General features: G+C 42.9%; 1 protein-coding gene and 1 long non-coding RNA gene across 2 annotated transcripts in view; one reads left to right on the top strand and one right to left on the bottom strand.

The window, feature by feature from the left end:
* Window positions 1-10,328: 10,328 nt before the first annotated feature.
* On the bottom strand, window positions 10,329-12,642 carry LOC138799190 (speedy protein 1-A-like). The gene is made up of 5 exons (XM_069980064.1): window positions 12,328-12,642; window positions 11,570-11,723; window positions 11,231-11,313; window positions 10,949-11,120; window positions 10,329-10,860 (listed from the first exon to the last, which is right to left on the bottom strand). Exons 1-5 carry the CDS (start codon window positions 12,378-12,380, stop codon window positions 10,639-10,641), a joined length of 684 nt encoding a protein of 227 aa, XP_069836165.1. The 5' UTR covers window positions 12,381-12,642; the 3' UTR covers window positions 10,329-10,638.
* The window catches only part of LOC138799192 (uncharacterized), an 83,596-nt gene continuing 67,584 nt past the window's right edge, over window positions 11,944-27,955 (top strand). The window contains exon 1 of the long non-coding RNA XR_011364228.1: window positions 11,944-12,112. This is a non-coding gene — a long non-coding RNA (uncharacterized lncRNA). The remainder of the gene's footprint in view (window positions 12,113-27,955) is intronic.

Here is a 27,955-nt window from a genome sequence, read left to right as displayed (position 1 = left end):
AATGTTAACACACAGAGTCACTAACCTGTCTTTACGCCTACATTGTGTCGATCATTACCATATGAGTCTGCCAGGACTGGCGGTAACAAAGCGGATGTGTTCTGAACTGTTCTCTGGAGAGGTCACGTAAACTCAGGGGTTATGTGACAAATTTATCGAGCTTAAAATAACCCACTACCTGCCCGGTCATAAGGTATAAAATAAAGCACCTTGTCTAGCAGGACTGGGTAATAAGTTCTAGGACTGTCTCCACTCGCTACTTGATGCTTTGTCTTTTTTATTTTCTTGCTTTTTGATCATATAGGATTTGAAGATAATGCAAAAGCGATGTGTTCTTAGGTTACAAGATGACAGCAGAAGAACAGGTGACTTGATCCATATTCATAGAGATGTCTTTATGATGAGTTGATAAAGTTATCTAAGCTTTAAACCTTAAAGGGGTTATCCGGAGTATATATTTTTCTTTTAAATCAACTGGTTTCAGAACGTTATATAGATTTGTAATTTACTTCTATTTAAAAAAAATCTCCAGTCTTCCAGTACTTATCAGCTGTAGTATGTCCTGGAGGAAGTGGTGTTTTCTTTTCAGTCTGACACAGTGCTCTCTGCTGCCACCTCTGTCCGAGACAGGAACTGTCCAGAGCAGGAAAGGCTTTCTAGGGGTATTTGCTGACAGCTCTGCCAGCAGGAGGCCGGGCAGCATTGATTATTCATGAAGTGGTGAGGTGTGCCAGAGTGTGGCACAAACAACTCTTCTTTGACACTTCATTACCGTGCATAATCCACTGCACGGACAAATTACCAAAAGGTACCATGCTAACTAACTAACTAGAAAAAGTGGTCGGAAAGTGGGGGAAGGGGGCCAGACCGCTTATTTACACACATTACAAAGTTATATAAATTTGTATTGTGTGTTATATAAGCTAAAAAAAAAAAAAAAAATTGTGGGAGTTGTCTTTTAAAATACACAGAAGGCAACTACTGTGTATGGAGAAGACTTGGCTCCTTAGGTCCAGTTCAGACAGAGCAAAAACAGCTGTCAACGTCAATTCTTTGAGCAGAGAGTGACGAAAGCAGAGGCGTACAAGCCCTCCCGTAAAGACATCGAGGGAGATTAATCAAACATGGTGTAAAGTGAAACTGGCTCAGTTGCCCCTAGCAACCAATCAGATTCCACCTTTCATTCCTCACAGACTCTTTGGAAAATGAAAGGTGGAATCTGATTGGTTGCTAGGGGCAACTGGGCCAGTTTACACCATGTTTGATAAATCTCCTCCATTGTATGACACTGAGGTAGGCGGGATTCCGTGGTGGAGGGTAGTTTTTGCTCCATGTGAACTGGCTCTTAGACCACTCTACATCATAAAATAATAATACGGGAAGGAATTGTGTCTATTATACATAACTGAAAATTTTGATTAATATTGCCTATAAGAATCCAGATGTACACGTATGAATTACAACACTTGGTCATCATCTTTTTAATGTACTTAACCTAAAACAACCATACGCACTTGACAGACTACAAAAGGTCGGGTCACATCTTCACTAGTAATGTAAAGTTTGCCGAGCACTAGAAATTGTATGGACACATTACAAACGATTTACATAGAAATGTAAGAGCCTTTTCATGCATATATTTGCATTTTGGTTGAGCGGTTTGAGCAAAGATATTCAATTAAGAATTTAATTTCTATTTATATGCAAATCATTCTGTTGTACACATGGATGACTTTACAATTAATGAAACAACACATAAAAAGGCATATAGTTGTCTTGTTGCCTTTTTATTGATGTCAACAGTTTCTGATTTGTCTTTGTCTGTGATTAACCAATTAAATCCATTTTCGTAAATGGCTTCTCATTCCCCACATTTAGAAACTGATTACAGAGCACTGATAGAACAGCCTGTAGAGAAATAAAAGGGGGGGGGGGATTCTTACAAGGAGATTCTGAGAGAACCATAACAAAGGATTTTAAGAGAATATGTTCAATTCTTGGCATTATATAATATCTTATAATAATTCCTTAAAAGAAACATCTGCACAGCCAACTATGAAAATAATAAAATTCTGGTTGCTTACAACCACCACTAGAGGGAGCTCTGGAGTTTACTCTGTGTGTGAACTATTTGCATGTATTTATTGAAGCTGATAAATATAAAAATAAAACGGGAAATCTATGTACTGTAGTCACATATGCATATATTTCACATAAAGTAATAAGGATATACTGTAGATAATTTAGATTAGATGCTGACCAGAATGGCTCAAGAAGTTTACAGGAGTGAATCCTAGGGTCCTAATCAAAAGACAGCTGTGTGTTGGTGTTTTCATTGGGCACTTTTCGTGGTGGCCAGGACTGGTGATGACCACATCCAGGTACACCAGCATTAGGCTTTGTAAAAGGTAGAGCCAAGTGTGTGTGGATGAAGGCACGGCAGAGAGGAATGAGCATGAATGAGTCGAACAATTAAAAAGGAACAGCAGTAAATCTTCAGTGCAATACAAAGGTATTTGAACAGTGTTCAAAAGATAATAACAAAAATCTGAATATGAAGAAAAGGCGGCACTCACCATCATTCTTGTGCAGAACTTCGTGCTTACTTTATTGTATATCTTCATATATACATACATCTTAGCAGGTAAGACGCCAATCGGCCATGGTGTTGTCAGGTGACAGCTGTTTCACGTTATGCCACGCTTCGCCAGACAGAGTTTGGAGAAGCGTGGCATAACGTGAAACAGCTGTCACCCAACAACACCATGGCCGATTGGCGTCTTACCTGCTAAGATGTATAAATATCTAAAGATACTACAATAAAGTAAGCACAAAGTTCTGCACAAGAATGATGAAGATGGCCGCTTTTTCTTCATATTCAGATTATTATGAACATTATGTGTTTTCTGGCTGAGCCCCCCCATCTAGCAGATTTATATATACACCTCTGTGTCCTTGCAATCAGCGTTCTCTGTGAAGATACTACAATCAGCCTCCTAGAGGCATCACCTACTGTGCCGGTCTGTGTCTTTTCTAGTGATAACAAAGATACTGTGTCCTTCCTCTTGATGGACAACACGGAACGTTCAGTTTGGGTGCTGGTAGTATAAATAATAAGTTACATAGGTAGAGTAGGTTAAGAAGTAGGTCAAGGGACTGTCCCGGAGCTTTGCCTATGTAATACAGTACTTTGCTAGGATGACTTGTAGTGTGGAAGAAGAACCTCTTACTTATGTTTAAGAATAGGAAGAGAAGAAGAAAACCACCTTCTGCCAGAAGGGCCTACCAAGCATCAGGTCTGGTAGTATGAGTCCCAGGTTTAAACGACTGGGTATAGCTAACCCCTTAAAGTTTCCTGAGTAGGTCGAGAAAGATTCAGTGGAGTACTTTAGCTCAAGCTCTTTGCCTCACTGCATACTAATCGTGTCCTTAGATAGTCCTAACTAGATCTGAGATAGTTATCTCTGTCATAGGCAAGGTATACCAAGGTGACAGTTACCCCACCTTTGGGTTTATCACAGCATATTTACAGTTGTTAAAGATAGTTTCTCATAAAAATCTATAGCCTGTGGTTCCTGACAAGGCTGGAGAACAGAGGTTTTCTATGAGGATTTGCTTCTGCTCTGGACAGTTCCTGACATGGACAGAGGTGGCAGCAGAGAGCAATGTGTCAGACTGGAAAGAATACACTACTTCCTGCAGGACATACATTAGCTGATAAGTACTGGAAGACTTGAGATTTTTTAACAGAAGTAAATTATATTTTCTGGCACCAGTTGATTGGAAAGAAATATATTTTTGGTGAACTACCCCTTTAAAATATGTAGGTTTCGTACCCATGGTCTTATGCCAATTAATAGAAAGAAAGACCATAGTGCTCCAGTGCATGCTAGGGCTCCTTCATTGTCTAACTATGTAAACCCACTCATTAAGCCACGCAAGTGGGTGTGGTACTGCATCCAAATCCCATTACAAGGGTGGAGCATCACAACTGATTAGCAGGGGTCCTGGTAATTGAACTCAATTATAGCCAATGATATGGCCACAGTCCCTTAGGTCCTTTGGAACACTATACGCTTTTGAATCATAGAAATAATTTAAATTGTTCATGTTCCTATAGTGTCTCAATGAGTTTATTATATCATTATAGAAGTTAAAGGAGTACTCCGGCAAAACTCTTTGGGGGAGATTTATCAAAGGGTGTAATATTTAGACTGGTGCAAACTGCCCACAGCAACCAATCACAGCTCAGCTTTCCTTTCAGCACTGCCTAAAGCTGAGCTGTGATTGGTTGCTGTGGGTAGTTTGCACCAGTCTAAATATTACACCCTTTGATAAATCTCCCCCTTTGTCTTTCAAATCATGTGATTTCAAAAAGTTATATAGATTTGTAATTTACTTCTTTTCAAAAATTAGAAGTCCTTCAATACTTATCAGCTGCTATATGTCCTGCAGGAAGTGATGTCTTCTTTTCAGTCTAACACAGTGCTCTCTGCTGTTACCTTTGTCTCAGAGCAGGAGAGGTTTTCTATGGGGATTTGCTCCTGTTCTGGACAGTTCCTGACATGGACAAAGGTGGCAGCAGAGAGCACTGTGTCAGACTGGAGCATACAGCAGTTGATAAGTACTAGAATAATTGAGATTTTAAAATAGAAGTAAATTACAAATCTATATAACTTTCTGACACCTGTTGATTTGCAAAGTACACATCAACTCCACCAAATGCCGAACATGCCATAGGCAGATCCACACACGTGCTCTCCAGCTACTGACAAAGCCTTTACTTGCATAAAATCCTGAAATTATGGATCGCTTGACCTTTCCTGATGACTGGCAGGCATTACAATACACTCAGGCTGCACTTACGCGTTTCGTCAATCCATCAATTCTATTTGTATATTGTTATTTTTCTTGTTGAACAAAGATTTGTTATTTGAATGGCAATTAAAACAGAAGCTCTTCAATTGCTATTAAAGGGGTTATATGATAAGTGAGGCCAAAGAGGCTAGTATAACACCGGCTAATCCTCAGGAAAGATTAAAGCCGACATTAAAGTGGCATTCATTATCCTCCTGATATTTTCATTGGAATAATTAAAACATGTGGAGTTTGGTTTAAAAAATCACCTTGCTATACACTGAGGATATGAGAGCTGCCGGAGCTGAGATCCCTTCTGAATCCAATCTCTCGTAGCATCGACAAATAGGGACATTGAGAGAGATGGATTAGGGACTCGGAGAAATAAATCTCTTAATTTGTTATGATAACATGTTCTGCTCTACAGTGTAATGAGATAATGGTCACGGACTGAAGAAAAGCATCTCACTACTCTGTTAAAAAGATGGTGACCAGGGTATTATAGAAACATAGGACCGGGGGCCTTCTAGGGCATGGGTCTCCAAACTGCGGCCCTCCAGCTGTTGCAAAACCACAACTCCCATCATGCCTGGACAGCTAAAGCTTTGGATTTGGCTGTCCAGGCATGATGGGAAATGTAGTTTTGCAACAGCTGGAGGGCCGCAGTTTTGGGACCCATGTTTTAGTGTCTATAAATCAGGGGCACAAACCCCACAACATATATTTTGTGCCACATCTCCATCAAACAGTGTATAGAAGAGAGAAGGCTTTTAAATCACAATAAGGGAGATTTATCAAACTGGTATATCAAATTGTCTTAGTTGCCCCTAGCAACCAATCAGATCCCACTTTTCATCCCTCACAGACTCTTTGGAAAATGAAAGGTGGAATCTGATTGGTTGCTAGGGGCAACTAAATCAATTCTACTTTACACTAGTTTGATAAATCTCCCCCTATAAGTTTAGAAGCCCAAATACTGTCCCTTAACCCCTTAAGGACCGGGCCTGAAATGACCTTAAGGACCAGGTCAATTGTCACTTTTCCTCCTCGCATTCTCAAACCCATAACTCTCTTATTTTTCCACCTACAGGGCCATCTGAGGTCTTGTTTTTTTAAGGAACAGGTGTACTTTGTAATGTAATCTGTAATTTGTAATCTTTCAATCTGCCATAAAATGAATGACAAAAACCCCAAAATATCATTCATGGGGTGAATTTGGGTCAAAAAATGCTATTCTGCAATTTTTTTTTTATTTTTTTTTTTTTTTTTTGGGGGGGGGGGGGCTTCCATGTTTACGTAATGCACTTTAACGTAAAACTGACATTTTTTTTTATTCTATAGTTTAGTCTGAACACAGCGATATGCAGGTTTACTAGGTTTTCTAATGTTTTACTTTTTTTTATTAGCAGTAAAACCTTTTTTTACAAATAGGTATATTTAAAATGGCCCTATTGTGACTCTTATAGCACTTATATATTTTTACCTACGGGGTCATATGGGGCATCATTTTTTGCGCCATGATCTCTAGTTTTTATTAATACCATACTTGTGTATATGAGCTGCATTGGTCAATTTTTATTCATTTTATTTTAAATAAAGTGTAATAAAAATAATCAATCCTGGCGTTTTTTTACCGTTTTTGTTTACACTGTTTAACTTGCGGGAACAATATTGATTTATTTTATTAGATCAGACGATTACGCACGCTACGGTATATTATATGTTTATTTATTTATTTTTATGTGTTTTATTTATAAAATGGGAGAGGGTTGTGATAAAAAATTTTATTGGGGGAGGGGTATGGAAGATTTTTTTTAAATCTTTTTTAATTTTTTTTTTACACTTTTTATGTCCCCTCAGGGGACTTAAACATTATTACATTACATTACATACACTGATCATTACTATGCCACAGCATAGCATTGATCAGTGTGATCTGTGATCATTGCATAGAGCCTGTGCAGGCTCTATACATGGATCGCCGATCTGACTGCCGAGAGGAAGGTAAGAGACCTCCTGCAGTAATTCTGCGTGGGTCCCGATCGATTAGTGACAGGAGCACAGCTCCTGCCACTGATGTGAGTGCCGCACTGGCATGGTGGTTCGTCATTAACAGTGAGGACCTGGCTGCATATAGCAGCTGGTTCCCACATGCTTTGAAGTGAGCTCAGCTCCTGAGCTCACTGCAAAGCACTGCCAGACTCCATGGCATACGGCTACGGCATGGGTCCTTAACTGACAGGATTCCATGATGTATCCATACGGCATGGGTCCTTAAGAGGTTAAAGGAGAAGTCTGGTGAAAATTTTTATATAAGTACTGTATTGCCCCCCCCCAAACATTATACAAATCACCAATATACACTTTTTATTGGAAATGCACATAAAGTGCTTTTTTCCCTGCACTTACTACTGCATGAAGGCTTCACTTCCTGGATAAAATGGTGATGTCACTTTCTGGATAACATAGTAATGTCACTTCCTGGATAACATGGTGATGTCACGACCCGACTCTCAGAGCTGTGCGGGCTGTGGCTGCTGGAGAGGATGATGGCAGGGGGACACTGACGGACACAGGGCACTGGAGGGACGCTGAGCATCCCCCTGCCATCATCCTCTCCAGCAGCCACAGCCCGCACAGCTCTGGGAATCGGGGCGTGACATCACCATGTTATCCAGGAAGTGACATCACCATGTTATCCAGGAAGTGACATCACCATTTTATCCAGGAAGTGAAGCCTTGATGTAGTAGTAAGTGTAGGGAAAAAAGCACTTTATAACCATTTCCCGTAATAAGTGTATATTGGTGATTTGTATAACGTTTGGGGGGGCAATACTTTACTTTAATAAAAAATTTTGCCGGACTTCTTCTTTAAATAGTCCATAATCATAAATACACTAGCCCTGCCCCCAAATTATTGGCTCCACCATGAACAACAACATATGTTTGAACAAGGGCCATGTTATTATCAAACATCATCACTCTTCAGGAGTTAAAGGATCATTTAAAAGTCACGTTTCAGAAATTAATAAGTATCAGTAGTTATAAGCCATTTCAAGAAACTTTGTAATAGGTTTTAAGAAAAAGAGTTTCCTTCTGTACTTAAAAAAAAAATGTTTTGCAGCTTCTCCCCTCACTTCGTAAGAAGCAGGATTTCTGTGTCCATTATGGTCTATGGAGGGGAGAGGGGCCCAGGGGGATGAGGTAGCACGGAGAGGAGAAAAGGGAGCCCTACAAGACCTGTCTCCCTGTTCAGCTATTTAACACTCATGATCACGGCGGGGTATGAGGGGTGTTATGTACTCATCAAATGACAAAGCCTGTCAGTAGAAGCTGAACAGGCTACATCTCTCAATCAGGGGAGCATGCCCAGCTTCTGGCATGAACACCCGCCCCTACATGTGCCAAGGGCCAATGAGCTGCATTCCAACCTTTATTGCTGTCCCCTCTTTGTACAGATGCTTATTCAGTGCAGACAGGATGATCGGATTCAATCATAATGGTTACTGTGTCCCGCCGCCGGTAAAACCCCTTGCCCCCCCGTTGGTAAATCACTGCCCCTGCAGGACCACCTAACACTCCCAAGTACAAGTAACAAAATCCAAGTGTGAGTGTGTGTGTGTGTGTGTGGGTATGGGGTGGGGGGTGATATCCTATGGCCGCTCCTGGGGTTTGAATGCTAAGGCTGCTTTTCAGTCCCAGTCCAGCCCTGCCTGAATGTATCGGGCCTAAGAGAACCCCTGAAAAACATCTCCACAGCATTATCCTTCCTCCACCAAACTTTATCATGATGTAGTGAGGCAGAAAATACTTTCCTGGCACTTAATAAACCTAGACACCAATCCATCAGATTTCCAGAGAGAGATGTGATTTGTCACTCCACAGAACACGATTCCATCGCTGCAGAGTCCAGTGGTGGCGGTTTTACATGGCTCCATCTGATGCTTGTCATTGTGCGTGGTGGTGTAAAGCTTGCATACAGCTGCTCAGCCATAAAGACCCATGCCAGAAAGCTGCGGTGGGGGCACAACTTTTGTTCTGATGTTGATTCCAGATGGATCATGGATGGATCTCTGCATTGTCTCCTAATCGCCATATTCACTGGGGTTGTGTTTTTTCATGTGTTTTATTAATTTATATATCTATATATTCATTCTGTTACACTGCATATACACCTGAGACCATCGACTGAGGGGTAGAGGCATGGAGCTTTTTAGGTAGGGTAGCCTCTGGGGCGCTTCTGCCATGAGGCCTCAGGCGGCAGATTCTCGGGTCCTTTAGGGGGCGGCACAATCCTGCCCTGTCATTCCCTGGAGGGGAGTGACACAGGCCGGAGCCCTGACAGATCGCCCTCCTCTCTGCTGCTGACAGCTCTCCACTCCCCACACAGGAGCAGCAGTAAGTTACTGGCAATGTAGGGGCTACATGAGAAATTGTCCTGGGCCCCTGAACAGCTCTGCACATCACTCACATTACTGTATTTGCACCAAATTGCGGTAAAATTGCTGCGATTTTGCACAAATTTGTCAGCCTGCAATATTGTGAGCGATGTGCAGAGCTGATGAGGCCATAGAGCAAGGATGGGAAACCTTCGGCCCTCCAGCTGTTGCAAAACTACAATTCCCATCATACCTGGACAGCCAAAGCAAAGCGCAGGGCTATGGGAGAAGCCTAATACATCACAGTATTACCTTTATTCCATATCATATGGCTTTTAGGATGCCTCTGCCCCTGTTAATTTCACCATTCTTTTTTAGGGAAATCCCATCATAAAAATCCACTTATCTTGTGAGTTTTTAATAGTAATATTCACCTTATGTTACAATAAAAAAATTAATTTCTTAAAGGGATTGACCATGGGCACTTACTTCCAGAAACAGCACCTCTCCTGTCCTCAGTTTGGATGTGGTTTTCTAGCTCATTTTAATTGAAGTAAATAGAGCTGAGTTGTAATACAACACACAACCTGAGGACAGGGGTGGTGCTGTTTTTGCAAGAAAGTAACTATGACATTTTGTAATTCTGAATAACCCCTTTAATAGAAGTGTTATAACAAAGCTGAGGTTTAGTACATGTCAATCCTTAGGGCTGAGTAACTTTATCTATTAACGTTTCATTGGTAACCAGACATTGACACCACCACAATAATAAAATATAGATTTTATTTAAAACATAAAAAATAAATAAATTTAACATATGTAACAAGATCAAGATTTCATCTAAATGGCTGACATGTAATACTACAAGTCAGTTCTAGAGATGAGCGCTATTGATTATGCTTATGTCTGTTCAGTACATGAAAGTATGGCGCCTTCCCCCTCAACCTTGCGCCCAGGAATAGCTGCGCCCCTCGTTACTGACCTGTAAGAGAGGCCTGACTGGCCAAAGCTTCCCTCAGCAAGATTAAGTATGATTAGACAATCCCTTTAAGTATACAGACACGAATAGAAGAAACGACTCAGACACGGCAATTAGTGTGAAATAAAAAGATGTTTTTATTGTAAGTGTAAGTGTATGTGTATGTGGTTGTTACCTCCCAGTACAGCGACACTCAGGACAGGAAAAAACCCCAGGGGGGAAAACCTGCAGGGAAGCCATGGCCGCTGTACTACCCTTCCTCTGGCATACTAAGGGAGGTAACACTATAACATTTCTGTAGTGTGTGTGAGTGTGTGTGTCTGTGTGTGTGTGTGAGACAGTGTGGGTTGGTGTATCAATAAAATAAAAAAGGATACCGCATTGCTGATCTTGGCTTTGGGATCCTCTTCTCCTTGATGTTCTTCATTCTTCCTCACCGGAATCCTCCTCTGTGTCTGTCTGGCAGATTTCCCCCTTGCACGGATGGAGCTGGAGGGCCTTACACAGGGAGCAAGACGGAGGGATCCTCGATGGGCCATAGGTGGTGAATTCTCTAGGATCCCTCAGGTAGTAGCGAATGGCCCAGCTGTGGTGGATCTTCCTCTCCCTTCTCCAGGCCCAATGCAAGGGTTCTTCTGCCATGACCTAGAATGAAAGAGAATATGCATTACAATAATAATATTACCACAGACGCTACATCAAGACTGGAGAGATTTATTATCTCTTTACTCACCAGATCACAGGTGGTCCGGTCCACCCAAGCACGAAATCCGATACGGAGGAGCAACTGGTTGCGTCTATGGAGAAGTTCTTCTTTCTTCGCAGTCCAGGTGGTTCCTCTGGTCCAGGCGTAGATCTCTCGCCGAAAATCTTCCTCATCTTCCTCCAACTGGTTTGCTAGGAACCTGTCAGAAAATATTACAATAGAAGATGAAACATGTCAGAACAGTGTAGGGCCAATAAGCTGTAAGGAAACAAAGACCTGGTTATCTAAGTGATAATAAAAGATACTCACAGAGCTGGAAAAAAGTTCCTTCTATATTCCTCGGTACGTAGGTGTCCTCTCCGAAGGTACACGAGGACCATGGCCAGGAGGTACTAGAGGGAGAAGAAGGACAGTGAGAGGTTACTATAGATTTACTTCCTACAAAACTGATAGACAAGTGCGGTGCTGCTCCTGGAATCCTGCAATTCATGTAGAATATAAAGCAATGACCAAATCACCTTTACTCCATAATACATGCAAGTCATTGAAAGAGAGACCCAAGTGCTGCCCAGAACCTGTATATATGTACCCGCTATCCTGTAATATAATAATATTGCTATCCGCTATCTAAGCACAGTGTTATAATACCTTATCCGAGATCCTCATACAGCGATCCCTGGCCAGGAAGGTGTTGATGTGGATGTCGTCCAGGAGGCTGATGAATGCGTCCATCTCTTCCTGCTGGGGGGTCCGCTCCTTCTTCCTCCTCTTCTGGGCCTCTTCCTGGGTGGTAGATGCTGCACTGTAGAAGGATAAGATTTTACATTAGTCCAATGGTAACAATCTCCAATTTAGAATAATTAAATCTGCAGTGTTATCTCAAGAAAAGACATGTCTGTTTATGTATGTATATATATATAAATATATTCCCCATCAGTCCAGCACAGATGGTCCAGTGTTAGTAATAACCCGCTGCACCAGCACATGAGTGGTCACATGACTACATGACTGAGCAGGGAGAACAGTAAAATGGCCGGTGACCACAGAGACAAGTTACCATGGCTCCCAGCCTGAGAGAAGACTGGACGGTCACCGCAGCATCTGTGCTGGATAATACATTTATTTTTTAACACTATACATTTACAGGTGTAAAGAAGACATGGCGCTGCTGACTATCTGGTCTATGTACAGGTAACCCTCCACCCCCCATTACTGCTGTGTCAGAAAGCCATTATATGTATGCCCCCCCCCCCATGATGTCTATATACCCTATATAAGATATATGGATGGGGATTTCCTATACATGTACTGTCCCCTATATGGTTGCCCTGGTAACCACCCCCTGTGTCAGTGTATGGGAGACATGGGATACATTGTAGTGCTGTGTCCCTATTGGTTGTACTTACGCCTCCTCCTCATACTGGCTGATCAGCTCTCTCTTCCTCTTCCTGCTGGTCATGGTGAATCCTCCTCCTCTGCGCTCGGTGGTAAATCCTCTTCCTCCTCCTCGCTGGTTGATCCGGGTCTCAGTCGAATAATCCGCAAAAACGCAAAGAAATCGCTTCGATCCGAAAAAAAAGCCGGTCCTAACTCTAAAAGAGCGATCGCAGACTGGCACCGATTGCTGTTTGTTTACGCAATTCTAAGCGCTAATCCTGCGATCCTATTGGCTGTTGGCTGTTGCTTTAGAGACTCCCACGACAACAACTCATTCAAACAACAACAACAACTCATTTAAATAATCATGTGATATGTTTATATGTTATTATTCAAATCCTATTCAATCCTATTGGTTGTTGGCTGTTGCTATAGATTCCCATAACAACAACAATTTAAACAACAACAACTCATTTAAATAATCATGTGATATATTTATAGGTTATTATTCAAATCCTATTGGTTAATGGCTGTTTCCATAGAGATTTATACAACAAAAACTAAATTAAAGGGCCAGTCACCCTTATAATAGTATCATATATGTGTATGTGTTATTTTTCAGATTGCTAGTTAATACACAGATGAATTGTAGTATTGATCATCCTTATATCTAATGTTATGTGTAGAGGCCGCCATGTTGTTTTCTTGGATGAAGTCCAGTTTGTCTTATTTCTAAGTCCTTATTCACATATATTAGATGAGTGTCGCCCTCTCTGGTAATACATTTGGGATCTGTACTGTGTACAAATAACTTACATGAGTAGAGACATATATACTGATCGGCTACCACCAGCAATGTCTCCAGTCTAGTGACAGGTTATATGTCATATATCTTCTCTATTACTACAGGAAATGGATTTTTGGTACAAATAAAGGGTTAATATTATTGTGAAGAGTAAAATTTTTCTGTCTTATTTATTCTATGTTATTATTTTACATAAAAACATGTGACAATTAGAGATAAGCGAACCGGGTTCGGGTTCGAGTCCATCCGAACCCGATCGTTCGGTATTTGATTAGCTGGGGCTGCTGAACTTGGATAAAGCTCTAAGGTTGTCTGGAAAACATGGATACAGCCAATGACTATATCCATGTTTTCCACATAGCCTTAGGGCTTTATCCAAGCAGGAGTGGTGAGGCAGCATCGGGCCCCTGTATGTGTGTTCCGGCATTCACCCCTGCAGCAGAGCCCTGGGAGCTGGCGCAGCAATGGTCCGAAGCATAGGATGCCGCCACAGCAGTGACAATACCTGCCACTAATATACTCGCTACATACTGTATATGCCGCTAATATAGACATCAGGCCAAAAATCTGTGACCTGTGGCCCGAGTGCCTGGTGCTAGTATGCTCCTGCGTAGGACACTGGATTTAGTTACTTCTCTAAAGAAATCCAAAATTCCATTAAAGTTTATAATGACTCTAGATTTCAGGTTAACAGCTGTTCCATTAGACTCCAGCGGATTGCAGCATAGTTCATGGATGATAATCTCACTAAATGTAGAATAATTAACAAAATTTAATTAATTTCTTTGTTAAAGGGAATTTTTAATTAATTCTACCTCTGTCCATATGCCTTATTGTAACTTCTCTTACACAGTGCCTCAATTTGTTTGACAGTGACAATACTGGGATATCTCCCTGTACCCTTAAAGGGATTATCCAGTGCTACAAAAGCATGTCCACTTTCATTCAGAGACAACACAACTCTTGTCTCCAGTTCAGGTGTGGTTTGCAGTTAAGCTCCATTCACTTCAATGGAACTGAGCAACAAAACCCCACCCAAGCTGGAGACAAGAGTGGGGCTGTCTCTGGAAGAAAGTGGCCATGTTTTTGTAGCGCTTGATAACCAATTTTACTCCCACTTGGTTGGTTGCAATCTTTGAATTCTAGTTGGTAGCATTGTTAAAGCAGGAGCATAGTCAGACCAAAGCCAAGAGAGGAAGCAGGGTGCAACTAATGGGGGGGGGGGGTCGGAACTAGACAAAGAATCCAATGGGCAATAGGCGATAAAGACATCACAAGAACAAGAGCCAGGCAATGAGCAGGCAAGGTTTAGAAGGCTTCACCGGCTGTGGGGAGAAGGAGGGCCTCGGCCAAAACCAGCAAGGTCACAGCTGACATCAGGACAGAAAAGAAAGTATCCAGTTGCCTTGTTGGAACTCAATGCTTGGGTCGTGTATGGGGATTGAGCATGCTTGAGTCGGATGCCACAGCATTTGAATACCACTGGCTAATGGATTTGGATGAAGACCTAATAGATACAGCCTATAGATAAAGCATTAAAGGGGTTGTCCAGCAAAAATCTTTTTCTTTAAGATCAACTGGTTTCAGAAAGTTATATAAATTTGTAATTTACTTCTATTTAACCTCTTAAGGACATATGACGTACCGGTACGTCATGTGTCCCCAGGAGGTGTTCAGAGCGGGGGCCGCGCGGCGACCCCGCTCTGAACTGCCGCGATCCCGGGTGCCGCGTGTAGCCCGGGACCGCGGCTATTAGCGGGCACGGTGTGATTGCCGTGCCCGCTAATCAGGTAATCGGAGGCAGCTGTCAAAGTTGACAGCTGCCTCCGATTACCAGCTGCAGCACTTCCCTGGTGTCTAGTGCAGCAGCCGAAAGCAAACTAGTGCCGATCTCATTGTTCTTTGCTGTATAAGTATACAGCAAAGATCTCAATGAGAGATCAAAGTGTATATGCTAGAAGTCCCCCAGGGGGGCTTCTAGTATATGTGTAAAAAAAAAAAAAAAGTATTGTTATTAGTAAAAATCCCCTCCCCTAATAAAAGTTTGAATCACCCCCCTTTTCCCAGGTTATAAATAAAAGTAAATAAATAAATAAACAAACATGTTTGCTATCGCTGCGCGTGTAATCGCCCAAACTATTAATTAATCACATTCCTGATCTCGCACGGTAAACGGAGTCAGCGCAAAAAAATTACAAAGTGCAAAATTGCACATTTTTGGTCGCATCAAATCCAGAAAAAATGTAATAAAAAGCGATCAAAAAGTCGCATATGCGCAATCAAGGTACCAATAGAAAGAACACATCATGGCGCAAAAAATGACACCTCACACAGTCCCATAGACCAAAGGATAAAAGCGCTATAAGCCTTGGAATGGAGCGATTTTAAGGAATGTATATTTGTTAACAATGGTTTGAATTTTTTACAGGCCATCAGATACAATATAAGTTATACATGTTATATATCATAGTAATCGTAACGACTTGAGGAACATAAATAACAAGTCAGTTTTACCCCAGGGTGAACGGCGTAAAAACAAATACCCCCCAAATAAAAGAAATGCGTTTTTTTTTTTGGTTTTTTTTTTCAATTTCACCACACTTTGAATTTTTTTTCTGGTTTCGCAGTGTACTTTATGCAAAAATTCAGCCTGTGATTGCAAAGTACAATTAGTGATGCAAAAAATAAGGGCTCATGTGGGTTTTTAGGCGGAAAAATGCAAGTGCTATGGCCTTTTAAACACAAGGAGGAAAAATCGAAAACGCAAAAACAAAAAATGGCCCCGTCCTTAAAAGGTTAAAAATCTCAAGTCTCCCCATACTTGTTAGCTGCTGTATGTCCTGCAGGAAATTTCCTTTTCTTTTCAGTCTGACACAGAGCTCTCTGCTGCCATCTCTGTCCTAGACAGGAACTGTCCAGAGCAGTAGCGAATTCCCATAGAAAACCTCTCCTGCTCTGGACAGTTCCTGTCTCGGACAGAGATGTCAGCAGAGAGCACTGTGTCAGACTGAAAAGAAAAGAAAATTTCCGGCAGGACATACAGCAGCTGATAAGTATGGGAGGACTTGAGATTTTTAAATAGAAGTAAATTACAAATCTATATAACTTTCTGAGACCAGTTGATTTGAAAGAAAGAGATTTTCGCCGGAGAACCCCTTTAAACTTTGTCAGCCACCAGTATTCAAATGCCAAGCAATCTCACTCAAGCATGCTCAAGTTGTGCTTGTCTCTAATGCTAGCAATAGACCTAGTTGTGGTAGTCTCTAGCTAGAACTTAGTATCCCTGTATTAGCAGTTGGTGATAAAGAATCCTATATACTAGTTTTACACATGGTGATTGACAGCTCTCTGCAGTTTTCCTATAAAACTATCTATCAATCGGCTCAGCTCTTCCTGCTCTATAACATGCTACCTATAGATCACATCTCTCCACTGGAGCTCCAGGTCAGGGCCAGTGTCAGCACAGGGCTTACCCGGGCAAGTGCCAGGGGCCCAGAGAGAGAGAGGGGCCCGGTGGCTGATGTTCATCCTACTCGTTGTAGTGCAGGGTGAGCCTAAACATCAGAGGATAGGGAAAGAATAGGACGTGCCCGTGTCCTGCACAGAGAGAGAGGGAAGAAGGATGACATGATCAGTAGGTCCTCAACCTAATTACAGTGTGGAGATAGGCCAGGCAGAGAGGAAGAGGGAGCATGAAGTTCTGTGTGTGTCAGTCAGTCAGTAATGTGTGTCAGTCAGTGTGTATGTGTCAGTCAGTAATGTGTCAGTCTGTGTCAGTGAGGGCCCTATTACACGGGACAATCATCATGCAAAAAATCGTTATATCGTTCGGATTTAAACGATAATCGTTCTGTGTAATTGCAGGCAACGATCGAAAAAACGTTCATATGTTGTTGATCGTTGATTTAGATCTGAACCTAAAATCATCGTTAATCGTTCGCTGTGACTGCACATGCGTTCGCTCAAGTTCCGCTTTTTTTCACTAATCGTTCAGTGTAATTGCACGTGGTCCATTGTTTTGGTGGGATCAGAAGGAACAAACGATCATAATAACGATCGCAATAACGATTGTAATAATGATCGTACCTAACAATTATCGTTCTGTGTAACATGGCAAACCATTTCAGGTTAACGATAAACAATCGTTAAAATTCGCAATTGTAATAGGACTCTAAGGGCCCTATTCCACAGCAACGATAATCGGCCGGATCGGCCCCATTTGGCCCGATTCGTCCGATTATCGTTCGGTGAAATAGAGAGAACGATCAGCCGATGATCGTGTCATCGGCTGATCGTTCATTTAGGGCCAGACCTAAAATCATCGTTCCCCCACCGTGCATCGCTACGGTTGAATAGCGGTGCACCGCGGGCGACCGACGATTTGACAGCAGCATCATCATCATCATCATACATTACCTGTCCAGGCTTCTTCTCTGCGCTCTCTTCATCCCCGGGTCCCGCGCGCTCTATCTTCTGAATGGCCGGTCAGCTGACGGAGCGCTCAGCCAATCACAGGCCGGGACCGCCGCGGCCTGTGATTGGCTGAGTGTGGCCTGTCAGCTGACCGGCCATTCAGAAGATAGAGCGAGCAGGACCCTGGGATGAAGACAGCGCAGAGAAGAAGCCTGGACAGGTAATGTATTACTGCTGCTGCAAGGGCTGCAAGGAGATCGGTAACGATGTCCCTGCAGCCCTCGCTCAACGATCATCGGGCCCTCCTCGGCCCGTGGAATAGGACCCTAAGTGTCTTCTATGCTAGTAATGTGTGTTTGTGCCAGTCAGTAATGTGTCAGTCTGTGTGTGTGTCAGCCAGTAATGTTTCAGTAAGTGTGTGTGTCAGTCAGTGTGTGTGTGTGTGTGTCAGCCAGTAATGTTTCAGTAAGTGTGTGTGTGTCAGTCAGTATGTGTCAGTCAGTGTCAGTAATGTGTATGTCAGTAAGTGTCTGTTCCAGTAATGTGTGTTTGTGTCAGTCAGTGAGTGTGTATCAGTCAGTATGTGTGTTAGTCAGTGTCAGTAATGTGTATGTCAGTAAGTGTCTGTGCCAGTAATGTGTGTGTGTGTGTGGTGGTGTTTAAAGTCATTGTGCATAGTGTGGGGATGGTGGGTGCATAGTGGATGGATGAATAAGGGGCCCGCTTAGGCTCTGCCGCCCAAGGGCCCACAAAAACCTGGAGCCGGCCCTGCTTCAGGCATATGGGATTGAGCCACACTAATGTGCAGAACATGCACATGCACAAGTGTGTCGCGTTTTTTTGTTTAGAAGAAAGCAGCCATATTTCTGATCCTAAACAATCCTCTTAACAAAGAATACCATGCACAGAATATGAACTTTCAGGTACCTTTGAATTTTTAAGTTAAATAGAATCAGTGCACAGTTTTTTTTCAATCTGTAAGAAGCCCAATTCTGTCTAATAAATGTCAGTAATGAGTCAGTAATCCAGGCTATTACAGATGTTTGCACAGAGAATATTAAAGCTGTAGATCATTGGGATGTTACATTCTAACATTCGTGTTCTGCATCATTGAACATTCTAAACTCCGCTCGACATCATCATAAATATCCGAGACCTGCACCAAGAACCTGGTCGATTCGGGGAAATTGTAGAACTTATTAAAAATAAATTACATTTTGATTTTATTACATGAGAAACATGATATACCAGCAACAGTTCATTATGAAGACTCTGTAAGCAATTATCTCCATAATGACCCGTATTTCTGGCTGAACATCATTTGAAATAATATCCACTGCATGTGTTGAATATCAAGTAAATATATATTAATACACGTCAGGAGTGTCGTTCTGTGCGTGTGTGCACAACGGCCAAGGTAAAAACCCATTACATTAGCGCTCCATTAAGAACTGAGCTGAGAAATCATATTGCGGAAAAGAAGGTGAAAGGTTATACTGTTGGGATGATCCCTATCCATATCACACGTCATTTAATGAAGAGCTACTCTTGTGGGCCCCATAAGTTGAAATGAATGGATCATCCATATAATTCTTGTTTGGATGAGCCTATTCCTCTAGAAGAGATGTTCTTTGTAAGGTCTCATCTCAGATATCCCCTTATATATTGGAGCCACTACTGATCACTGTAGTTCGGCCCCTTCAATTCTTGGTAAACAGTAGATTTAGAAAGGGAAGTTACAAAAAGCCAAAAATCTCTTACAGATAGAGCAGCCACTAACTTAATTGATGATGCACTACATTTTACATGTGATCAGTGTAGCATGTGGTAGAAAGTACTTATAGGAGCAGGGACTCCTTTCAAAAGAAGGAGTCCCTGCTGATGTACATACTTTTCGTGGCACCCTATATGTGGCTCCATATATATCATCACTAGAGATGAGCGAGTAGTGAAATATTTGACTTTTGAGAATTCGAATCAAATAGGCACCGATATTCGACTATTCGAACGAGTATTCAATCCCATTATAGTCTATGGGGAAAAAAATTGCGGCACTTGGAAATCAGAATTCGATCACTTGGAGGTAAACAAGTCTCCCATGAAACCTCCCTAAACGATGCGAACCCCTCCGGAATGACACTGGGAAATTAGGGGGAGCATGCCTGGATGCACCCAACACCCCAAAATCGCAGTATAATGCCACTCTCTGCAGTTGCGAAGGAAAAATATTTGCAAACGCTTTACAAACATTTATGGCAATGTCCGCACATTTCGTTCATATTTCTTGCGCAGTGTTACATACATGATTCCAATGTGCGTCCGCAGAGCGTCATGTTATTTGTACGTATCACGCGTAATGCTGTACAAACGTTACTGGAACAGTATGTATCATGGGTGTGTCTATCAGCATCAAGGAAGGAACATTGTAAACCTACTGGGAGGGAGCCTATCCCATCAGCTACCTACTAGGGGGAACCTATCTACCCATGGAGAGGCAACTTGCTACATGGCTAGATAGGTACATGTATTGCTTCTCAATACAATGTGTGTAAAAAATGAAGGGTGCACTGAAAAAGTACTTTCCCCACAAAAAACAAGCCTTCATGTAGTTTTGTCAAAGGAAAAATAAAAACACGATTGCTAAAAATTCAAATGGTTAATTTCTTATTGAATGCCATAAATCACTTAATTTATAGACCTACCAGTGATTGTTAGACATAGAAAAAATTAGCACATCTATATGTAGTGTAACAGGCAGCCGTACAATATGCACATATGGCATGCTTACCCAGGGCTGCTGTCTTCTTAGATTATTCATTAGCAACAATACATCTAGCAGTCAAAAAATAGAACATACAGTGACACTTGATAAAACAAGGCATTAACCTAAGAAAAAATCTCCAATGTAACAAAAAAAACTCCGCTAAAACTATGATACTTGGCGGAGCCTTCCCTTTGATGTTGATCCTTAAGAAACCTGCAGCACTTTGAGAAAATCGAAGAATCCAAAAATGTGAGCGCTCGGTTATTATTTGTATTTATAAACATAGATACTGTATACTGAAATGCCCCCCCCCCTCACAAACACACACACACACACACACACTTATCAGCCATTTCTCTTCTATCCTGTAGATATGCTATTAACCCCTTAAGGTCAAAGCCTATTTTCGTTTTTGCGCTTTTGCTTATTCCATTTTAAGTTTAAAAGTCCATAGCGCTTGCATTTTTTCACCTAGAGACGTATATGAGCGCTTATTTTTTGCAAAACCAATTGTACTTTGCAATGACAGGCATTATTTTTCCATAACATATGCTGCGAAACCGGAAAAAAATCATTTGCGCTGTCAAATTGAAAAAAAAACGAATTTGTTTTGATTTCGGGGAGTTTTGCATTTACGCCGTCCGTCCTATGGTAAAACTGACTTGTTATGCATGTTCTTCAAGTCGTTACAATTACAATGATATATAACATGTATAACTTATATTGTATCGGATGGCCTGTAAAAAATTCAAACCATTGTTAACAAATATACGTTCCTTAACCCCTTAAGGACCGGGCCTGAAATGGCCTTAAGGACCGGAGCAAATTTTATGAATATGACCAGTGTCACTTTATTCATTAATAACTTCGGGATGTTTTTACCTATCCGGCTGATTCTGAGATTGTTTTCTCGTGACATATTGTACTTCACATTTCTTGTAAATTGGAGTCGATACTTATAACGAATCTTTATGAAAAAACCCAAAATAGCGTGAAAAATTGTGAAAAAATGCATTTTTCCAACTTTAAAACTTTTCTGCTTATACATAAAGTGGTTATACCACATAAATTATATATTAAATAGCATTAGCAACATGTCTACTTTATGTTGGCGGCATTTATTAAACTATATTTCATTTTTTTTAGACAATAGGAAGCTTAAAACATTAGCAGCAAATTTCCAAATTTTCTGTAAAATTTCAAAATCAGATATTTTTAGGGAACTGTTCAGGTTTTTAAAGTGTATTTGAGGGGACTGTGTGTTAGAAAGCCCCACGAAGCACCCCATTTCAGAAACTGCACCCCCTAAACTCTGCAAAAGCACATCCAGAAAGTTTTTTAACCCTTTAGGGGAGTCACAGAAATAAAAGCTAAGTGTGTAAGAAATTTGAAAATTTTAATTTTCTGTGCAGAGATTTTATTGTAATCCAATATTTTTCATAATTATAAACCTATTACCAGAGAAATGCACCCCAATATTGATTGCCCCGTTTCTGCAGTTTATAGAAATACCCCATATGTGGCCCTATTGCGCTATTTGACGCAACCACAAGCCTCAGATATAAGGGAGCGCCTAGTGAATTTCAATGGCTCCGTTATTTTTGGTCATTTTTGACTGTACCACTTCAGGTTGGCAGAGGCTCTGGGGTGCCAAAACCTAAAAAACACCCCTAAAGGGACACCATTTAGAAAACTACACCCCTCAAGGAATGTAACAAGGGGTGCGGTGAGCATCTGGACCCCACAGGTGCTTCACAGATTTTCCAAACAATATGGCTTGAAAAAAGACTAAAGTATTTTTTACACTAAAATGTTGTTCTAGCCTTCAATTTTTCATTTTCACAAAGGGATAAAAGGAAAAAAAAAACACAAAACATGTAGCGCAGTTTCTCCCGAGTACAGAAATACCCCACATGTGGACATAAAGTGCCAAGCGGGCGCAGGACGAGCCTCCAAAGGGAAGGAGCGCCAATTGGCTTTTGGAAGCTGGATTTCACTGGAATGGATTTCAAGGGCCATGTCGCATTTACAGAGCCCTCGTGCTGCCAAGACACTGGAAACCCCCCCACAAGTGACCCCATTCTGGAAACTACACCCCTCAAGGAATCTAACAAGGGGCACAGTGAGCATATGGACCCCACTGGTGACGGGCACAAATGTGGAAAAATGTGACGTGAAAGTGAAAATTTTCATTTTTTCACTTTCATGGCACAAATGTGCCCGTCATCCAGGGGTCCATATCCTCACTGCACCCCTTGTTAGATTCCTTGAGGGGTGCAGTTTCCAGAATGGGGTCACTTGTGGGGGGTTTACAGTGTTTTGGCAGCACAAGGGCTCTGTAAATGCGACATGGCGTTCATCATCCATTCTAGCCAAATCCAACCTCTAAAATCCAAATGGCGCTCCTTCCCTTCAGAGGCTTGCCCTGCGCCCACATGGCGCTTTATGTCCACATGTGGGGTATTTACGGACTCGGGGGAAATTGCTCTACACATTTTGTGTTTTTTTTTCTCTTTTAACCCCTTGTGAAAATGATAAATTCAAGGCTAGACCAACATTATAGTGTAAAAAATTTAATATTTCATTTTCACGCCACATTGTTCCACATTTGTGCCCGTCACCAGTGGGGTCCATATGCTGACTACACCCCTTGTTACATTCCTTGAGGGGTGTAGTTTCCATAATAGGGTCACTTGTGGGGGGTTTAACTGTCTTGGCAACACAGGGGCCTTTTGAATGCAACATGGCCCCTCGAAATCCATTCCATCCAAATCCAGCCTTCAAAAACCAAATGGCGCTCCTTCCCTTTGGAGGCTTACCCTGCACCCGCATGACGCTTTATGTCCACATGTGGGGTATTTCCGTACTCAGGGGAAATTGCTCTACACATTGTGTTTTTTTTTATCTTTTAACCCCTTGTGAAAATGAAAAAATCAAGACAAGATCAATGATTTAGAGTAAAAATTAAAAAAAAATTACACTAAATGTTGGTCTAGCCTTGATTTTTTTCCATTTCCACAAGGGGTTAAAAAAGAAAATGAACACAAAACGTGTAGGGTAGTTTCCCCTGAGTACGAAAATACCCCACATGTGGACATAATATGCCATATGGGCACAGGGCAAGTCACCAAAAGGACAGAGCGCCATTTAGAGGCTGGAATGGGGGATGGAGGCCATGTCGCAATTACAAAGCTCCTGTGCTGCCAGGTCAGTAGAAACCCCCCACAAGTGACCCAATTCTGGAAACTACACCCCATAAGGAATCTAACAAGGGGTGCAGTGAGCATATGGACCCCACTAGTGGTGGGCACATGTGTAGAACATGTGCCGTGAAAATAAAAAATACCATTTTTTTTCATTTTCACGTCCCAAATGTGGCCGTCACCAGGGGGCCATATCCCCGCTGCCCCCCTTCTTAGATTCCTTATGGGGTGTAGTTTCCAGAATGGGGTCACTTGTGGGGGGTTTCTACTGTCCTGGCCGCACAGAGGCTTTGTAATTGCATCATGGCATCCTCTAATGGGAATGGCGGCCATACCTACTTAGCTGGGGAAAAGGGACAATTCTAATTTATTTGGGGGTATTAGGCCAATTATTAGTTTATAAGGTTGGAAATGACAGGTGTCCATCAAACTCAACCTGTGTTGATCCAGAGGAAGGCAAAAACCCCTCGTGAGGCAGACGACAGTAGCCTCATCACAGGGGAAAAATTCCTTCCCAACTCCATAATGGCGATCAGAATAATCCCCGGATCAACGTGACCCCTGAAATAGGAATAAGGGACAGAATTTAGATAATGTAGAACCCCAGTGACGTGTGGTGCGCCTTGGAGCGATCCAGTATGCAGAGGCCGGGGGGATCAGGACAGGTGTCACACTGGAAAATGTTGTCCTTCCTGATCCCCCTGTTACCCCACACTCTGCACTTCTTCTGGGGTCTCCCTTTCTCCAGTGTGCAGGACGTCACCTGGAAAATGTTGTCCTGGTGCGATACGGGGTCCCTCATATCCAGAAGCTCTGGGTCCGCTCCATGGCTGCTAAATATTAGGGCTCTATTACTACTTCTGGTATGTTCGGATCGTGCCGCAAGCTACAGTAGCTCGGGCAGCGAGGGACCGCAAGAGGGGGTGCTGGTATAAAAGTTATCCCCGTACAGGTGGTGACCTTTATCCAGCAGTGGGAAGATCAGTTCCCGGACGATCTCCCCACTAACTCCGAGGATGGGGGGGGGGGAGTGGGCATCTGGGGGCTGGATTCGGGTGTCCCTTCCTTCATACACTCTAAGGGTACGTGCACACTGCGGAATGGCGAAGGATAACCCTTTGTGCATTCCGCAGTTGGCACCCGCCGGCGGACTGATGCAGGCGCACGTCTCCGTCCGTGTCGTAGACTCCATTCTATGCACGGGCGGATTCCGCTCTGCGTCCAATGTGTTGATGGAATGACGGATGATGGAATCCGCCCATGCATAGGATAGAGTCTATGACACGGGCGGAGACGCGCCCCTGCATCAGTCCGCCGGCGGGTGCCAGCTGCGGAATGCACGAAGGGTTATCCTTCGCCATTCCGCAGTGTGCACGTACCCTAAATCTGTAAGTGTACCCTGAGGTACGCTCACAGAGTTTGTAGAATTTCACACCATACCGTGATCTCTTATTGGGACGGTACTGGCGGAAAAGACGTGTCTGGGGGGCAGCGTACGCTACGCTACCCCCCAGACATGTCACTGGATGATGAGGATGATGAGGATGATGAGGATGAATGGAGGAAAGAAGGATCCCCCCATTCATCCTCACTGGCTGTTTCGGTGTCGGAGGCAATAATAACGTATGCGTCCGATACCGAAAACACCCTGGGGGCCATCTTTATATGGGGATTGGTATATAGGGTATGTAGTGGTGTAGTGTAAAACTTTATTCAATGTAGTGTGGTGTAATGTAGTGTTTTTTTACGTGTTTTTTACAGTAAGTATACAAAAAAAACCTACGCCAAAAATGGTGTTGCTGATAAATGCCGCACTTATGTTCGGCACTTATCAGCAGACCGTGGCAGTAGAATATAGAAAAAAAACACCCTACGCCAAAAAGGAGGAGTTGCTGATTAGCAGCGCACTTTCGTGCGATGCTGATCAACACTCAGCGGCGATAGGGTGCGGAAAATAGAAAAAAAAAAATTGGGAAAAAAAAAAATTTTTTTACTGCATTCTGAACATCCCTGTAGTGGCTGATACATGTATTACACTTATCAGCCGCTAGGGGGCAGCAGAGCGCAAGATCCGAAAATAGACGACGCTGGAGCCGGAAAAATACGAAAAAAGACGACGCTGGAGCCGGAACAAGCCGTTTGGGACTCACTGAAGAAGCCGAAGTCCCGACAAGATGAAGAGGACGCCGATCAGGACCCCGGGACAGGTGAGTAATGTACAAATACCTGCTCTGGACCCCTCAGCTACCTAGCTGAGGGGTCCGGAGCAGGTATTTATTACTTGTGGGGACTTTGATCGCCGTGAACGGCAGGCCGGCTGGCCGGCCGTTCACGGCGATCGGGACGGTGGTACCGTGACCACCATTACTTTTTACAGTAATGGCGGTCGGTGCCGTCCTCGGACAGCACCGACCGCCATTTTTTTCCGGGTCATCGGGCCACCGATGACCCGGAAAGGTTCCGATCGCCGCTATGGGCTTATCAGCCAATAGCGGCGATCGTCGGCATGGGGGGGGTTAACAACCCTCCATGCCGACAGGGAGAGATGGCCTGCTATGTATTATAGCAGGCTATCTCCCCCGATCGGGACCCGGCCGGCCGCGGCGCCCGTTTAAAGGGCGGACGTACCGGTACGTCATGGGTCCTTAAGTGACAGTGATCCATGACGTGCCGGTACGTCATGGGTCCTTAAGAGGTTAAAATCGCTCCATTCCCAGGCTTATAGCGCTTTTATCCTTTGGTCTATGGGGCTGTGTGAGGTGTCAGTTTTTGCGCCATGATGTGTTCTTTCTATCGGTACCTTGATTGCGCATATACGACTTTTTGATCGTTTTTTATTACATTTTTTCTGGATTTGATGCGACCAAAAATGCGCAATTTTGCACTTTGGAATTTTTTTGCGCTGACGCCGTTTACCGTGCGAGATCAGGAATGTGATTAATTAATAGTTCGGGCGATTACGCGCGCGGCGATACTAAATATGTTCATTTATTTATTTATTAATTTATATTTATAAAATGGGAAAAGGGGGTGATTTGGACTTTTATTAGGGGAGGGGATTTTTTATTAATAAAAACACTTTTTTACTTTTTTTTTTACTGTAACTAGAAGCCCCCCTGGGGGACTTGTATATAGACAGCACTGATCTCTCATAGAGATCAATGCTGTGTATATACACCGCAAAGATCGATTAGATCGGTCATAGATTACTATGGCCTGCTGCAGGCCATAACAATCTATTGCCGAGCCGGGATCAGCGTCATGCCGACGCTGAGGCCCGGCACGGGCAGAAGAACGGATCTCCCCCCCGCGATCGCATTGCGGGGGGGAGATCCGTCCCACTAGACACCAGGGACGTGCGGCGCAGTGCCTCTAAATGCAGCTGTCAGGTTTGACAGCTGCACTTAGAGGCTCAATTAGCCGGCACGGCAACGGGACCCACGCCGGCTAATAGAGGCACTGCCCGGCTGCACATGTCAGCCGGGATCAGCGCCGTTCAGAGCGGGGTCCCGGCGGGACCCCGCTCTGAACACCCCGAGCGGCACCATGACGTATCAGCTACGTCATGGGTCGCTAAGGGGTTAAAGTCTAATGTGGGAAGAAAACGAATATGCGGTAGTGTGGATGCTCTGTCCGTGGTCCTTGAAGCCATCATAGAATATTCCAATTCCCTGCTCAGCCTCTCTCCATGGTGCTGAAAATATGTCACATTAGGGGAGCAGTGGCTGTGCTAGAACTATTACAGAATGGTACCCAAGTATTTTCATACTCACCCTATGCATAAAGTACACATAATGAAATTCTTTTACACATAGTATGGTGTACTAATATACCATTGGTGCCACAATAGATGGTCCTCATAATGAGCCACAGAATAGGGGAGAACACACAAAATTTTCCATATTTGCAAGTATGATGCTTAAAATGGGAGCTTTCACTTCAAAATTGTTATTTATTATTATTATTTTTTTTTAATCAATTGGGTGTCAAGATTCTGAATCATCGCTAGAACAAGTTGGGAGAAGTGCATGCTAAGTGTACTCTCTCCCAGCTCTATGTCATGTGACTAAGAGACTTTAAAGCGACTCTGTACCCACAATCTGTCCCCCACAAACTGCTTGTACCTTCAGATAGCTGCTTTTAATTCAAGATCTGTCCTGGGGTCTGTTCGGCAGGTGATGCAGTTATTGTCCTAAAAAACAACTTTTAAACTTGCAGCCCTTTGTCAAACTGCCGTGGCCTGGAGTATCTGTGCCCTAACCTTGCATCACCCCTCCGTCCCTCCTTTCCACCCTCCTCATCATTAGGAATGCCACTGGCAGGATTTTTCCTTTTTCTTTGTAATGAACACTGCACAGGTGCCTTAACAATCCAGCCCATGTGCAGTGTTCTCACAGTCTATGAATAGTAGAATAGCTGCCTGGAACATTCCTAATGATGAAGAGGGCGGGGAGGAGGGATGGAGAGGTTGT

Source organism: Dendropsophus ebraccatus, chromosome 8 (assembly GCF_027789765.1).
Source record: "Dendropsophus ebraccatus isolate aDenEbr1 chromosome 8, aDenEbr1.pat, whole genome shotgun sequence".
Lineage (NCBI taxonomy): Eukaryota > Metazoa > Chordata > Amphibia > Anura > Hylidae > Dendropsophus > Dendropsophus ebraccatus.
Note: the sequence above shows the minus strand (reverse complement) of the source record. Positions and strands in the feature narration are given on the sequence as shown.

Bases quoted from the DNA above. Each gene is read 5' to 3' on its own strand.
- LOC138799190 (XM_069980064.1), bottom strand. From the start codon at position 12,380: ATGACCAGCAGGAAGAGGAAGAGAGAGCTGATCAGCCAGTATGAGGAG. The intron at 11,314-11,569 runs GTATTATAACAC...TTCTCCCTCTAG, and splicing joins GTATGAGGATCTCGGATAAG to TACCTCCTGGCCATGGTCCT. The intron at 11,121-11,230 runs GTGAGTATCTTT...ATTTTCTGACAG, and splicing joins AGGAACTTTTTTCCAGCTCT to GTTCCTAGCAAACCAGTTGG.